This window comes from Plecotus auritus, assembly GCF_963455305.1.
Source record: "Plecotus auritus genome assembly, chromosome: 5".
NCBI lineage: Eukaryota > Metazoa > Chordata > Mammalia > Chiroptera > Vespertilionidae > Plecotus > Plecotus auritus.
Genome location: NC_137776.1, coordinates 81,434,779 through 81,450,295, shown reverse-complemented (window position 1 = coordinate 81,450,295; position 15,517 = coordinate 81,434,779). Strand labels below are relative to the sequence as shown.

The 15,517-nt window shown below is 38.3% G+C and overlaps 1 protein-coding gene across 5 annotated transcripts in view; it reads left to right on the top strand.

The window, feature by feature from the left end:
* RAB3GAP1 (RAB3 GTPase activating protein catalytic subunit 1) overlaps nucleotides 1–15,517 on the top strand; it is a 115,359-nt gene that overhangs the window by 59,946 nt on the left and 39,896 nt on the right. For 3 of the 5 annotated variants that reach the window (XM_080670638.1, XM_080670637.1, XM_080670636.1), the window contains exons 8-11: nucleotides 2,225–2,324; nucleotides 6,168–6,249; nucleotides 11,875–11,943; nucleotides 13,051–13,124. In XM_080670638.1, coding sequence (XP_080526764.1) covers nucleotides 2,225–2,324; nucleotides 6,168–6,249; nucleotides 11,875–11,943; nucleotides 13,051–13,124 — 325 coding nt within the window. The remainder of the gene's footprint in view (nucleotides 1–2,224; nucleotides 2,325–6,167; nucleotides 6,250–11,874; nucleotides 11,944–13,050; nucleotides 13,125–15,517) is intronic. The other 2 variants (XM_080670640.1, XM_080670639.1) reach the window with 1 other exon arrangement.

Sequence of the window (15,517 nt, the reverse complement as noted above, 5' to 3'; positions counted from 1 at the left end):
GAGGGAGAGAAAGAAACATCAGTCGGTTGCCTCTTACTAGTATATGCGCCCAACTGGAAATTGAGCCTGCCTATTGGTGTATGGGTGACACTCTATCCAACTGAACCAGCAGGCCAGAGCCTCTAAATCTTTGAAAACTTTCGCACACTAGTCTTTCCTTTTTCTGTTTAGACATTCTTCATTTTTTCCCCCAGATGCTCTTTATATTTCATGGTTTTATATTTGGATTGCTTTTTTTCTTTTGTGTTTTTTTAAAATATATATTTTTATTGATTTCAGAGAGGAAGGGAGAGGGAGAGAGAGATAGAAACATCAATGATGAGAGAGAATCATTGATTGGCTGCCTCCTGCACGCCCCCCCCCCCCCACACTGGGGATTGAGCCCGCAACCTGGGCATATGCCCTAATTGGGAATCGAACCGGTGACCTCTTGGTTCCTGGGTCGACGCTCACTGCTGAGCTACACCCGGCTTGGCTGGATTGTTGATTTGGATATTTGTCTCTTTTAGAACTACATTTCTTCATGTTTTGAAGAAATTTTTTTGCAGGCTCATTTTGAATAGCTAACATTTTAAACTTTCCCGCTTTTTCTAGTGGTTTTGTGGTTGTTCCCTACCTGCAGAATATTTCAGAAACACATTTTAAAATGGTGTTTGGAGCCTCTTGTTCTGTGGTGATATTTGGGGTATTAGAGTTATTGGATTATTTGCTCAGATCATAAGAGTGTGTTTTTTCCCCTTACACAATAATTCTCCCCAGTCCCATAGCTTCCAACAAGGCCACTGTACCAAGCAGGAGTGCCCTGCCCCAGTGTCTGTCTTAAACAGAGGGTCTTGCAGTGCCCGCCTTCTTCTGTGTGGAACACTTTTGGTCCCATATAGTGCAGTCTGCAATCCTAGGCTGTCAACTCAGCAGGCATGTGCCTTGAGCCCCATTTATCATTTTTCCATACCTTTTTTAGGGCCCACAAAGTGTCATGTTTGATCTTAGCTATTTCTTTTTGGTTTTCTCTTTCTATATTTATCTACATTGCTCTCTGACTGGAGTAGAGGTTACATATCAAACCAACCTTTTTATAGTTTCTAGACCATTTGTACTTTATTACGTGTGAACTCTCATTTGCTATCTGGACCTGGCTAAAAAGATGATTACTGACCAGCCAGAATCTTATCTTGCTTGTCTAGGATACAGCAACCCAAAACCAAATTATCTTTTTGGCAACCACCTTATATTGTGACTTTAAGTTTGTATTCAGTTAAAGCTACTAGTGACATTTATAGATGCTGCTGTTCAGCTAAATATCTCTTCTTCCTCCTAACCAGCAGTATCTACAACACCTGGAAACTGGTTAGATATGCAGAATACTATTGAATCTACATTTTCACAGGCTCCTTGAAGTGATTCCTATGCACTTTTAAGCCCTATCCCACATTTATGTAAGATGAGTAGTATTAAGGGAAGCTGAAGTCACAGGATGTTTGGATGACATTCATTTTTATTATTTTTAATGAAGGTAAAGATAAATCTAAATCTTCTGTTAACTGATTCATTACTATAAATTATTTTGCATGAGTGGCCATTTGTTTTAGTCTGAAACTTTGGTTCAGTATTCAAGACTGGCTTTAATTTGAGTTTATTTTCATTTAAAAGAAAGAAAAGACATTCAATCATCTCCCCAAACCTAGTCTTACACTTTGTAATAGTTTTACATTATTTAAAAAAATGAATTATAGGTTTTTCACATTTAATATGACTTAAGAGAATAGTAAGAAATTATCTATAGTGGGGGCATGTCTCGGGGGGGGAGGTCAAGCAGGGAAAAAGGAGACATATGTAAAACTTTAGACAATAAATTTAAAAAAAAGAAAGAAATTATCTATAATAATAAAAGTATAATATGCAAATCGACCAAATGGCCGAACAGCAGAACAACCGTCTGGGTGACCTTCTGGATGAAGCCAGGGCTATGAGGGCCAAGGCAGCCCAGGCTGTGAGGACTGAGCCCCTTGCATCAATTTCATGCATCAGGCCTCTAGTACTTGTATAATTGAAATTGTATAAGATATTTGGAAGAGTATTTTGCTTAATAAGATTTAGTATCTTATTTCCAGGTAGTAGTCTAAACAGCTTTATTCTAATGTCATTTTGTTCTCTGGCATTGTTTTTTAAAACACTTTGTGTGTTTTTTAAGCTACACCATTCTGTCTTTGCATTTATTTCCTAGGGATGTCCTTTAACACCATTGCCTCCAGTTAGTATTGCTATTCGATTGACCTATGTACTTCAGGATTGGCAGCAGTATTTTTGGCCTCAGCAACCTCCAGGTGAGATAATTTAAAACTATATTTCACTTACTGAATATAAATAGAAAAGAAAATATATTCAGAAATTATTTAAGAGTGTGTTTTAGGTGTTTTAAGTTTGAAATATCTGTAATTCATTCTAAGTGCAATATTGCTGATTTCATTTCCTTCATCATTTTTTTCTCTTTAAAAAAACTCTTTAGATTATTCTAGAGCAGTGGTTCTCAACCTTTTTAATGCTGCGACCCTTTAATATAGTTCCTCATGTTGTGGTGACCCCCAATCATAAAATTATTTTCGTTGCTACTTCATAACTGTAATTTTGCTACTGTTATGAATCGTAATGTAAATATCTGTGTTTTCTGATGGTCTTAGGCTCTACAGCAGCGGTTCTCAACCTGTGGGTCGCAACCCACAGGTTGAGAACCATTGGCAGGGTCACCTAAGACCATGGGAAAACACAGATATTTACATTACGATTCATAACAGTAGCAAAATTACAGTTATGAAGTAGCAATGAATAATTTTATGGTTGGGGTCACCACAACATGAGGAACTATATTAAAGGGTCGCGGCATTAGCAAGGTTGAGAACCACTGTTCTAGAGACAGTATTACTCTATACTTGACAACTTGTCTTTGAACGCTAATACTGCTTATAAAGCATCCCCCTGCTGTGGAACATCATATGCTATATGCAGTGAATGATTAAAATGTCTGTTTTTAGAATACTATAATAAGAGAAGCTATCATAAGCTGAGGATGGACTGCAGAGAACTTTATAGAGTTTGAAGAAGAGTGTTAAATAAGGAAACAAGGAAAAAACAGTTTGTATACACATATACTTATGATGGGAAGGCCTGTAGAATATTGTATTTTAACTTGCATTTGATAAAAATGCAATTAAAATCAATTTACCTGCTCAGCCATTGAAATCTGCTTCATTCAACAATCATTATCTATAATAATAAAAGGGTAATATGCTAATATTAAGGGTAATATCCTTCCAACGAAGCCGGGGCCAGAGGGAAGCCTAGGTCCCAGGTACCAGTGGGAAGCCGGTGCCAGCAGCTGTGGGAAGGAAGGTCTACTCTTGCACGAATTTCATGCATGAGCCTCTAGTTGGCTTATAATAGGCCAGACTATGCTAGAGACACAAATATAAATAAGATGTCACATAAGTTCTAGAAAAGCTCAGCCTGAGAGACATAGAGCCTAATTAAGTGAGGTTTTGTTTCCTGGGTGTTTCTCTTACTTATAAGTGTAATTGTATTCATGTATATCTAAAAAGAAATTAAATACAAACAAATTATTATAAGGATTTTACTAGCCTGAAAACATTTTTCAGTCTCCCTCAAAGAGAAATAAATGAAAATTAAATAATATTCTTTACTGTTTGTTTTTATTCTAAGTATTGGTTATTTATAGGATTGAAAATAATAAATTGGTACTCTTGGGATGATATTAAAAATAATGTAATACATTCTTAGCTTTGGTAGTTATATATACTACTACTATTTTATTTTATGTACCATTGAATAATTTGAAACTAATCTATAATAATAAAAGTGTAGTATGCTAATTAGACTGGACGTCCTTCTGGACGTCCTTCTGGATGACCTTCTGGACAAAGCTGGGGCTGGGAGGGAAGCCCGGGGGCTGGGAGGGAAGCCTGGGTCCTGGGTGTCAGAGGGAAGCCAGTGCTGACAGCTGGGGGAAGGAAGGCCTACTCTTGCACAGATTTTATGCATCAGGCCTCTAGTGTACAACAAAAAATCTGCATCTAAACTACAGCAAGAGGAAATAAAAGCTGAGCTGACATATAAGAAGAAAGACTCAAATGTTTGTTTTGATAATTTTAATTCTCAGACAAAAATACCCACTAGACAATTTGCAGTTGGCTTCTAGTTATAAGTTTAAATTCCTACCCTCTTTTTCTTTTTTTTTTTAAAAGGCTGCTCTAATATTAATCAATTTTAAAGATTTCCCAAGATGGTATCTTGGTCTGTTGATGATCTAAGAAGAAGCCCAAGAGCCAAAATTTTAGCAGTGTAATTCTGATTGCCAATAAGGCCTTCGTTAACATTCAATTGCCGATTTTTTAAAATGGGTATAAAAATTCCTCTTCAGTGGATTGAAGGCCATATACATTTTTACTATTTTCTCCTATAATGAGAATAAAGGGATTGAAAATGTAATATGAGCCAGACACTGTGCTTGGCATTTTACATATTATTTCACATAATTTTCATTTACAGATATTACTGTCTTTCTCAGAGAACATAAGTAACCTGACCGAGGTCACATGGTCACCAAGTGATAAAGTTCTCATTCAAACATTGGTCAAACTCTAAATCTCATGGTCTTTTCATTTCATTATATTACTTCTCAACTTTTAATTTAGTTAAAACATTTGTGCAGTTATAGTCTAGTAATTTTAATTTCCAAAATGTGCTTATTATAAATTTTGAAGCTCTTAAAAATTACATCCTATGCAATAAAGAGGTAATATGCAAATTGACCCTCACACCCTCGCATCACAAAATGGCCGCCCCCATGTCATCACAAGATGGCCACCACATGATGGCCGCCCCCATGTCATCACAAGATGGCCACCTCCACATTGTCACAAGATGGCCGGCAGGAGAGGGCAGTTGGGGGCGATCAGATCAGCAGGGGAGGGCAGTTGGGGGTGATTGGCCTGGCAGGGGAGCAGTTAGGCATCAATTGGGTCGGCAGGGGAGCCGTTAGGGGGCAATCAAGCTGGCAGGCAGAAGCGGTTAGGGGCAATCAGGCAGGCAGGAGAGTGGTTAGGAGCCAGCAGTTCCATATCAGGCCTAAACCGGCAGTCGGACATCCCCCGAGGGGTCCCAGATTGGAGAGGGTGCAGGCCAGGCTGAGGGACCCCCGACACACACACACACACACACACACACACACACTGCATGAATTTCATGCACTGGGCCTCTAGTCTTGTAATAAAGCTAGTCATTGTGATCTTTATTATTGTAAGCATTCTTTAGGTGGAAAAATGGATTTAATTGACTTGAGAAAATTTAGTGAATCAAGTAAGTGAACCATATATAATGACTAATTAATAAAATTATTTATAGGATTGAAATATTGCAACCATTAATAAAATTTAGTTAGAGTATGGTTTGTCAAACATGATTTTAGCAAATCTGGGCATGTTCATAACTCAACAGTAGACTTTAATTTTAGGAATTCCCAGGGTAATAGGAATAATTAAGAACAACCATCTGTATTATTTCAGATAGAAATAAATCCTTTTGATGTGTTTTGGAAGTGTTTATTATTTCTTCAAGAGGAATGGAACTTAGGGGAGTGTTTTACCTTCTAAATTCTCTAATCTCAGATAACCATTCTTAATAGAAAGGAAATTCTTTGGTGAACTTTAAATATTTCCACGTACTATCAACTGAAATATGATTTTATTAATGATAACTAATTTGTTATTCAGAAACTATTGACAGCAAAACTGATAAATGTAGTGTAGTGCTTAAATTTTTTAATACTTGGATAATCTTTCTTTTAGATGATATTAGTCACATTCTTAAGAAATGCAAAATAATGTTCTTTTGAATAATATTTAAGGAATATTTAAGGAGGTTAAAATTGGAATGCATGATTTGAATTAAACACTGGATAAATAGGAATAGGAAATGTGTCCCTTTACTATGATTTTTTTGGGGGAAATCTTTAATACCTGACTGCTTGCTCTCTGACTTGCTGTATGAGCTCTTGATGTAGGCACTTTTAAATCTATAATCTTCCAAAGGGCTAACTTAACTAATTCTTGTCTCTACTTTTTGCTCAATAATGGAAAAATGTTTCTTTTATTTAGATATAGATGCCCTTGTAGGAGGGGAAGTTGGAGGTTTGGAGTTTGGCAAGCTACCATTTGGTGCCTGTGAAGATCCTATAAGGTGAGAATTTCAGTCTATTTGAATTATGGGACTTCACTTTAAAAATTATATTAATACTGATTTTACTGTGCTTTTTAATAAATAGCCTCCTAGAATGAATATAGTACTGGATTCAGACCTATGACTAACAAACTGTTCATCTTTTTTTTTCTCTCTGTAACTTAAGTAATAAGAAGCTTTAAAATAATATATAAAATGTATATAATACCATTTATTGATTTTCCTTATAGAAGTGATTCTTGGTCTACTTTTTGGGAAACATTTGAAATATTGAAAACAGATTGTGAATCTTATATGTAACAAACTTTCATGTTATCTATCACCCAGAATTAACATTTACATTTTTCCTGACCACTTTTTCAAAATGTACAAATTAATACTTAAATTTAAGACTTAAGGCATAAGGGTGACCTCTTAGGTTACCCACCTGCTTTTCTAAAAGAGCTACTGAACTTTAAGAAAACGTTGTTTCACAAGAAAATGTGGGGCTTGGAAAGTTTAATCACCAATAATAAAATATTTGGAAAATATAAACAATGGTGATTTAGAAGCTATCTTATTTGTTAAGTTAAACTATTTGGTTAATGAAAAATATATACACATGTATATATACATTCTTAATAATCTCACATAGAGTTAGAAATAATAATACTTTAAAAATTACTCAGGAGAAGAAAAAGTGAGTGTCTTTTGTAATTAATATTTCTTTATTACATGAGCTGGGCACAATGTTAAATGAGGAAGATATAGAAGTAAATAAAAGCGTCTGTCTTCTTGGTATTTATAGTCTAGCTGAAGGAAATAGACTTGAAATAATCACCTAAATAAACATACAAGTTGAGGGATAATTGAAGGAAAAGTACAGGCTGTAATGACAGTAAAATTAGGAGCTAGTTTAGATTGGGGCACCATCAGGAAAGTGTTCTCAAAGGAAGTATATTTAACTTTAGTCTCAGTTAGGGGAGGACTTATACAGACAAAGAGTTAGAGAACGACCATTCTAGGTGGAAGGAAGAGCCTGTAGAAAAGAGTTTAGCTTGTTTATTGTAGGAAATACAAGATGGCCAGCATGGCTAGAATACACCAAACAAGAGAAATTGTATATGGTGACTTACAGATAGATTTATCACCCTCCAACTGACTCATTCATTTGAATTTCCCTTAGTGAAAATTTAGGGGGAAAGAATAAAATTGACCTGGTAGTAGAAATTTGAAATAATTAGTTATTAAATATTTCTTTCTAATTTTATATGTGATGAGGAGTCAGTAGAGAAACAAATGATTGAAGAATAATGCAAAAATAAATTGGGGGTAAGATGATACATATGGTAGACCAGTTAAATCAAGTGGTGACTAGCAAATGTGGGAGCTATGCTTTTAAAAAGGAATCTTTGGCAGTGGAAGAGGAAATGAAGAGGCTTTTTTCAGTGTCCATTCTTCTTGTCAAAGAAACTGTTCTATAGTTAGAGGGAGAGGAGAGGACATAGTGATAAATGCTTAGGAACTGAATCTGAGGTAATACCTAAAATCATTCAGGAGCTTATAGTTTTAAACTCTAATCATCTTTATTGGAAAGATAATTGGTAACTCAAATGTTTAATTGGAATCATTATAGGATGGGGCTTGGAAAATAGGCTTGAGCCAAGGGTGTCTAGTTGCTCAGTTCATAACTGAAGTTACACTGCATTATTGTGGAGAGCTGGCCCTGCTTTCACGGTGAATTCTAAACCGTACTTGTGGATTCAGAGTCTCCAACTGGAGTTGTCAATTAGTTGAACACCACCAAAGAAAGATCAAAGAAATAATGCAGGCAGTCCTTGGGTTACGTAGGATTTGATGTACATCGTTTCGTGGTTACATCGCCATCTCCCATTTATTTATTAAAAAAAAAAGTTTCATCATTTTGACATATGTACATATATGCTTTATGTTTTTTATTATTTATTTACCACAAGTAAAGGTCAGGAATTGTTATCTTTCTTTTAAATTTTTTTTTTTTTTTTTTTTACTGTTTCACTTCATTACTGCTGTGTATGTGCTCCATGTGAGTGATGTAGGTGCTTATGTAGGTGGGTTCCGACTTATGGCGAAAATTGCATATGTCGTGCCATAGGAATCGATCTCCGACATAACCCGAGAACCTACTGTAATTGGCTCTTTTTGGCTTCTGTAGTCCCCAAACATAAGTGAATTTAGAATCTAGACAGGAAAAAAAATTCAGTAAATTCTTAATCCCACCACTCATAGGAGATCACTGATTACAGCTTGATATGTGTTCTTCCAGTCACTTTTTTCTATGTGTGAATTTGGGGTGTATATATCCATGTGCAACAAAGGTCTGCAAGACCACCCTCAGGTCAGTGATTTGTTAGGAGGATTCATGGAACTCAACAGTTGTGCTTGTGGCTATGATTTATTACAGCAAAAGAATACAGTGAAAAAAAAATCAAAGGAAAAAGGCACATAGGGTGAGATCCAGAGCAAACTAGGCACAAGCTTGCTCTCCCAGTGTAGTCACACAGGACACACTTAATGCTCCCAGCAATGCATTGTGACATGTGAAAGGTTATCTACCAGGGAAGCTCATTAGAGGCTCAGTGCTTAGGGTTTGTTTGTTGTTCTTTTATCCTGACCCAAGGATATGGTTGTTGTTTTGTTAGGTTTTTATATTTTTTATTGATTTTCCGGTGGGAGGAGAGAGAGAGAGGGAGGGAGAGAGAGAAACATCAATGTGCGAGAGAGACATCAATCAGTTGCCTTCCATATGTGCCCCAACCAGGAATACTACCTGCAATCTAGGTATGTGCCCTGACCGGGAATCAAACCTGCAGCCTTTTGGGGTATGGGACTATGCCTTAAACAACTGAGCCACCCAGCCAGGGCAATGCTTGGGGTTTTTATCTGGGGCTGGTCACATAGGCACCCTCTACCTAAAATATATCAAAAAGAAAATAGGGCCCTAACTGGTTTGGTTCAGTGGATAGAGCATTGGCCTGCGGACTGAAGGGTCCCAAGTTGAATTCCAGTCAAGGGCATGTACCTTGGTTGCAGGCACATCCCCAGTAGGGGGTGTGCAGTAGGCAGCTGATCGATGTTTCTCTCTCATTGATGTTTCTAATTCTCTATCCCTCTCCCTTCTTCTCTGTAAAAAAATCAATAAAATATATTTAAAAAAAAAAAGAAAGCAGGTATTCAACTTAAATCATATTGTTTGCATAAGTAGTTTAGGCGTAGTGAGCCATTTTATCAGGGAATGGTAGGAACCCTTCTGAAATTCAAGTTTCCAGATATCAAGCCAAGGGCTAGCCTTGCAAGTAGTCCTATCAGGCATGCTATGTTAACTCATTTTTTGTACAATATATTTATACTAGAGGCCTTGTGCACAAATTTGTGCACGGGTGGGTTCCCTCGGCCTGGCCAGTGATTGGGCCGATAGGGGCCGTCTCGCCCAGTCCAAATTGGGGCTGGCCAGGGGGGGAGGTTGGCCAGCCTCAGGAGGTTGGTTGGCTATGGGAGTGCACTGACCGCCAGGGGGCAGCTCCTGCATTGAGCATCTGCCCCCTGGTGGTCAGTGTGCATCATAGGTACTGGCTGGTCATCTGGTCTTCTGGTCATAACGGTCGCTTAGGCTTTTATATATATACTAGAGGCCCAGTGCACGAAATTCGTGCACACGGCGGGGGGGGGTTGTCCCTCAGCCCAGCCTGCACCCTCTCCAATCTGGGATCCCTCTCACAATCCAGGACTGCTGGCTCCCAACTGCTTGCCTGTCTGCCTTCCTGATTGCCCCTAACCACTTCTGCCTGCCAGCCTGATCACCCCATAACCACTCCCCTGCCAGTCTGATTGATGCCTAACTGCTCCCCTGCCAGCCTGTTTGCCCCTAACTGCCCTCCCCTGCAGGCCTGGTCACCCCTAACTGCCCTCCCCTGCAGTCCTGGTCACCCCTAACTGCCCTCCCCTACAGGCCTGGTCCCCCACAACTCCTCTCCCCTGCAGGCCTGGTTCCCCCGCAACTGCCCTTTCCTGCAGGCCTGGTCTCCCCCAACTTCCCTCCTCTGCCGGTCTGGTCACCCCTAACTGCCCTCTCCTGCAGGCTTGATCGCCCCCAACTGCCCTCCCTTTCAGGGCTGGTCCCTCCCAACTGCCCTCCCCTGCTGGCCATCTTGTGGTGGCCATCTTGTGTCCACATGGGGGCAGCCATCTTTGACCACATGGGGGCAGCCATCTTGTGTGTTGGAGTGATGGTCAATTTGCATATTATTCTTTTATTAGTAGGATAGATATTTTATAAATGTCTGTCATCCTCTATGTTTTTTGTGGCTTGCTTTTTTTATAATTTTACATGAACATTTTTTGAAACTTAATATTAATTTATAAGAGATCCCCAAACTATGACCTGTGGATCAAATCTGGCCAGTTGCCTGCTTTTCTGTAGCCAAAGAGCCAAGAATGGTTTTTACATTTTAAAAGGTTTTAAAAGAAAAAACAACCAAAATATAACATAGACTACTTGGTTCACAACAGCTAAAATATTTACTCTCTGATCCTTTGCAGAAGAACTTTGCCAACTCTCATTTATAACTTTTTCCCCCCAAAATGGCATGTAATTCATGTACCATGAAATTCACCAGTTAAAAGTGTACAATTCAGCTCTGGCCAGCAAGGTTCAGTGGTTGGACTATTGGCCTGCTTACCAAAGGGTCTAGAGTTCGCTTCCTTCCGGTCAAGAGCACATACCTAAGTGGCAGGTTTGATCCCCAGCCCCGGTCAGGGAATGTGTGGGAGGCAGCCAGTCAATGATGTCACTCTCTCTTCCTCTCACCCTCTCGCTTCCCCTACCTCTCCCCTCTCTCTTTCCCTCGACTCTCTCTAAATCAGTGGAAAAAAATGTCTTCAGGTGAAGGTTAACAATAAATAAACCAACCAACAAATAAATAAATAACTACAGTTTAGTGGTTTTTAGTATTTACAGAGTTGTAGAACCATCATCACTATCTAATCCCAAAAAACTTTTATTACCCCAAAAAAGAAATACCTCACCTCTTAGCTGCCATCCCTCCTAATCTCCCCAGGCTCTCCAGCTATAGGAAAGTGCTACTCTACTTTCCGTTTCTATGAATTTGTCTATTCAGGACATTTTATATAAATTGCAGTATACAATATGTTCTCCTTCATGTCTGGCTTCACTTAGCATAATGTATGTTTTTTTTGTTTGTTCATTTTGGTTAATCCTCACCTGAGAATATTTTTTCCATTGATTTATTTATTTATTTTTTTAGAGATAGTGGAAGGTGTGGGGGAAAGAGAGAGACATGGATTGGTTGTCTCTGGAAAGTCTGCAACACAGGCACTAACTGGGGCGGGGAACAAACCTGCAACCCAGGAACATGCCCTTGACCGGGAACCTAACCCTCAACCTTTCAGTGCGAGGGCCGACACTACCACTGAACCACACCGGGGCCAGGGAGCATAATGTTTTTTAGGTTAATCCTGTATAATAAAGGCAAATCGACCAAATGGTGGAATGACCATACACACACACACACACACACACACACACACACACACACACACACACACATTAAAGCTTTTGGATATATTTTATGTTTTGTTTATTTTTAGTGAACTCCACTTAGCAACTACATGGCCTCACCTGACTGAAGGTATCATTGTGGATAATGATGTTTATTCGTAAGTATGTTAAGAGTTATGCATTGAGACTCAAAACATTTCAGTAGAATAAATTAACTGCCAGTGGTTAGCAATTTTCTTTTTTTCTTTATATCAGTTTCTGATAAGGTTGATTTTTCTATTTTTTTAATATCACTCTTAAGACTGATGAATATGTATTAAAGATGTGTTTTTAAGCTGCTGACTTTGGTGATGTGATTCTTAGTTCAGAGATAATGAACAATCTCAGTCTTACTTGTTCTTAGCAAAGATATATCTAATCAGTGTGGGATTTAGTACATAATTCTGTTAAACTTTTCTAAGCTGATTAGAAGCATTTCATTAAGTGCTTTGAAGAGATTATCAGAAAGTGTGGAAATAATATTTGATCTTTAAATGTCATAAAAAACATCCATGTCATATACTCCTTACCAATGGAAATGACTTGAAAATTACAGCAAGCATTATCTATCTAGGAAGAATGTGGAGAAAGAGGAATGCAGTTTTGGTACCCTCTCATTCCTGATGCAGAACAGGAGAAATGGGACACTTTTTTTTTTTCACAATTAAAACAAATGTGTTGTATTTGCTGCTGGTGAAAATAACATGAGCTTTCTTAATCAGGGAATTAAGATGGGTATAAAGAAAAAAGTAAACACTACCTAGAATCCCATTACTTAAAAAACAGCCAGTTAGTATTTTGGGGTATAACCTTTTTTTAATAATTGAGTTATAATTGACATAACATTGTATTAGTTTCAGGTGTACAACAATGATTTGCTATTTGAATGATAATATATCTTTTTAAAATGTATACTTGCTTATTTCTCATCTTTTTTTATATTTCCTAATGTAATTTCATTAAATTATCAATGTACATTGACCACTTTTTAAAAATTGTTTTTGTTATTTCCTTTTGTTCTATTTTGTCCAAGCACTTTGGTTTCTTAAGATTTTTTAAAACTTATCCAAATGGCCTAATGCATCAGAATAATAGTAAGTTTAAGGGAGGCAAAACGTATAGCTTATTCTTCTGTGTAATGATTTTATTAGACTGCATTTTGGTAAATTCATGAATATTACAGATGATCATAATTAGGATCTTATGTTTATTGTTTTACATTTTAGTGATTTGGATCCTCTTCAGGCTCCTCATTGGTCTGTTAGAGTTCGAAAAGCTGATAATCCTCAGTGTTTGCTAGGTAAGATGTATTATCTTCCTTTCCTGAAATACCACCAGTCTGCCTGTCTTCCAGATCAGGAACACTGAACTCATTCTTTATACTTTATCTGTCCAAAAAATATTTTTATTTTAATTTTTTTACATTTGTAGAAGTGCTTTGTAGATCTGCTAAATTATCTCATATACCAAAAGGTAGTGGGTTCAATTCCTTGTCAGGGCACATACCTGGATTGTGGGTTCCATCCTTGGCTGGTGCGTGTATGGTGGGGCAGGGGGCAACTGCTATCTCTCTCTCTCTCTCTCTCTCTCTTGTCAATTTTTAAAAATCTTTGCTAACAGTAGTGAATCCTTATAGTTACTCTTGAATAGCACTAATAGAATATTTTAGTTATAACAAGTCACACCTCAGAATTATCTGATATTTTCTCATGATCTGAGTTTTAGTCTTAAGATGCATTTATGTCACTTCCTGTTTTTCCTCCTGTGGAATAGTCTGCATCTTCCACTCTAGTTATTGGAGCCCTTTTTGCCTTTTGCTATGCCTCCCAACCTGTGGTATATGATGGAAAGAGCATTGATTTTTACGATGCTAGCCCCTACCCACCCCGCCAGGTCTTCACACCCTATTGCTCATGTCCATCAACTATGCATATAAGTATACTAGAGGCCCAGTGCACGAAATTCGTGCACTGGGGGTTGTCCCTCAGCCCAGCCTGCACCCTCTCCAATCTGGGACCCCTTGGGGGATGTTGACTGCTGGGATCGGGCCTAAACAGGCAGTCGGACATCCCTCTCACAATCCGGGACTGCTGGCTCCTAACCACTCACCTGCCTGGCTGCCTGATTGCCCCTTACCACTCCCCTGGCAGCCTGATCACCCCTTAACCACTCCCCTGCCGGCCTGATTGACACCTAACTAACCACTTCCCTGCCGGCATGATTGACACCTGCCAGCCTAATCACCTCCAACAGCCCTCCCCTGCCAGCCAGCTTGGGACAATGTGGGGGCGGCCATCTTGTGATGACATGGGAGTGGCCATCTTGTGATGTGAGGGCATGAGGGTCAATTTGCATATTACCTCTTCATTATATAGGATAAGTTCTTTGGCTTATATCTTCTTGTCCCCCTATTCCCACATCAAGTTATGTCAGTCTGTTCCATGCCTCCATGCTTCTGGTCTTATTTTGTTGGTCAATTAATTTTCATTAGATTCCACAAATAAATGAGATCATGTGATATTTGCTAAGAGATCCCTCTTTTTTATAGCTGCATAGTATTCCATTGTGTAAGTGTCCCACAGCTGTTTTTTATCCATTCATCTACTGATGGGCTGTTTGCAAATCTTAGCCATTATAAATAATGCTGCTATGAACATAGGGGTGCATATATTCTTTCTGATTGGTGTTTCAGGGTTTTTAAGATATAGTCCCAGAAGTGGGATCACTAGGTCAAACAGAAGTTCCATTTTTAATTTTTTGAGGAAACTCCATACTCTCTTGCACAGTGGCTGCAACAGTTTGCAATTCCACTAACAGTGTACTAGGGTTCCCTTTTCTCCACAACCTCTCCAGCACTTGTTTGTTGATTTTTTTGTTGATAGCCATTCTGACAGGTGTGAGGTGACATCTCATTGTGGTTTTAATTTGCATTTCTCTGATGATTGATTAGTGACTTTGACCATTTTTTTCATATGTCTCTTGGCCATTTGTATGCCCTCTTTAGAGAAATGTCTATTCAGGTCTTCTGCCCATTTTTTAATTGGATTGTTCATCTTGCTTTTGTTGAGTTGTATGAGTTCTTTATATATTTTGGATATTAACCCCTTACCAGACGTATCACTGGCAAATATGTTCTCCCATATAGTGGGTTCCCTTTTCATTTTGAAGTTCATTTCTTTTGCTGTGCAGAAGCTTTTTATTTTGATAGTCCCATTAGTTTATTGTCTCCTTCGTTTCCTTTTTCCCTAGGAGATGTATCAGCAAAAATTCTGCTACGTGAGATGTCTGAAATTTTACTGCCTATGTTTTCTTCTAAGACTTTATGGTTTCATGTGTTACATTTAAGTCTTTTTTTTAATATATTTTTATTGATTTCAGAGAGGAAGTGAAATAGAAACATCAATGATGAGAGAGAGTCATCGATCAGCTGTCCCCCGCATGCCCCCTACTGGGGATCGAGCCCGCAACTCAGGGTCATGTGCCCTTGACTGGAATCGAACCCGGGACTCTTTAGTCTGCAGGCCAACACTCTATCCATTGAGCCAGACCAGCTAGGGCTATTTAAGTCTTTTAAATTTAAAAAAAAAAAATTTTTTTAATGGATTCCAAACTCCAGTAGGGTGGCAGTTAGGGAACAGAGACCACCGTATACATAGGGTAATATTCTTGTTACTAGTACAGCTTAATGAGAAT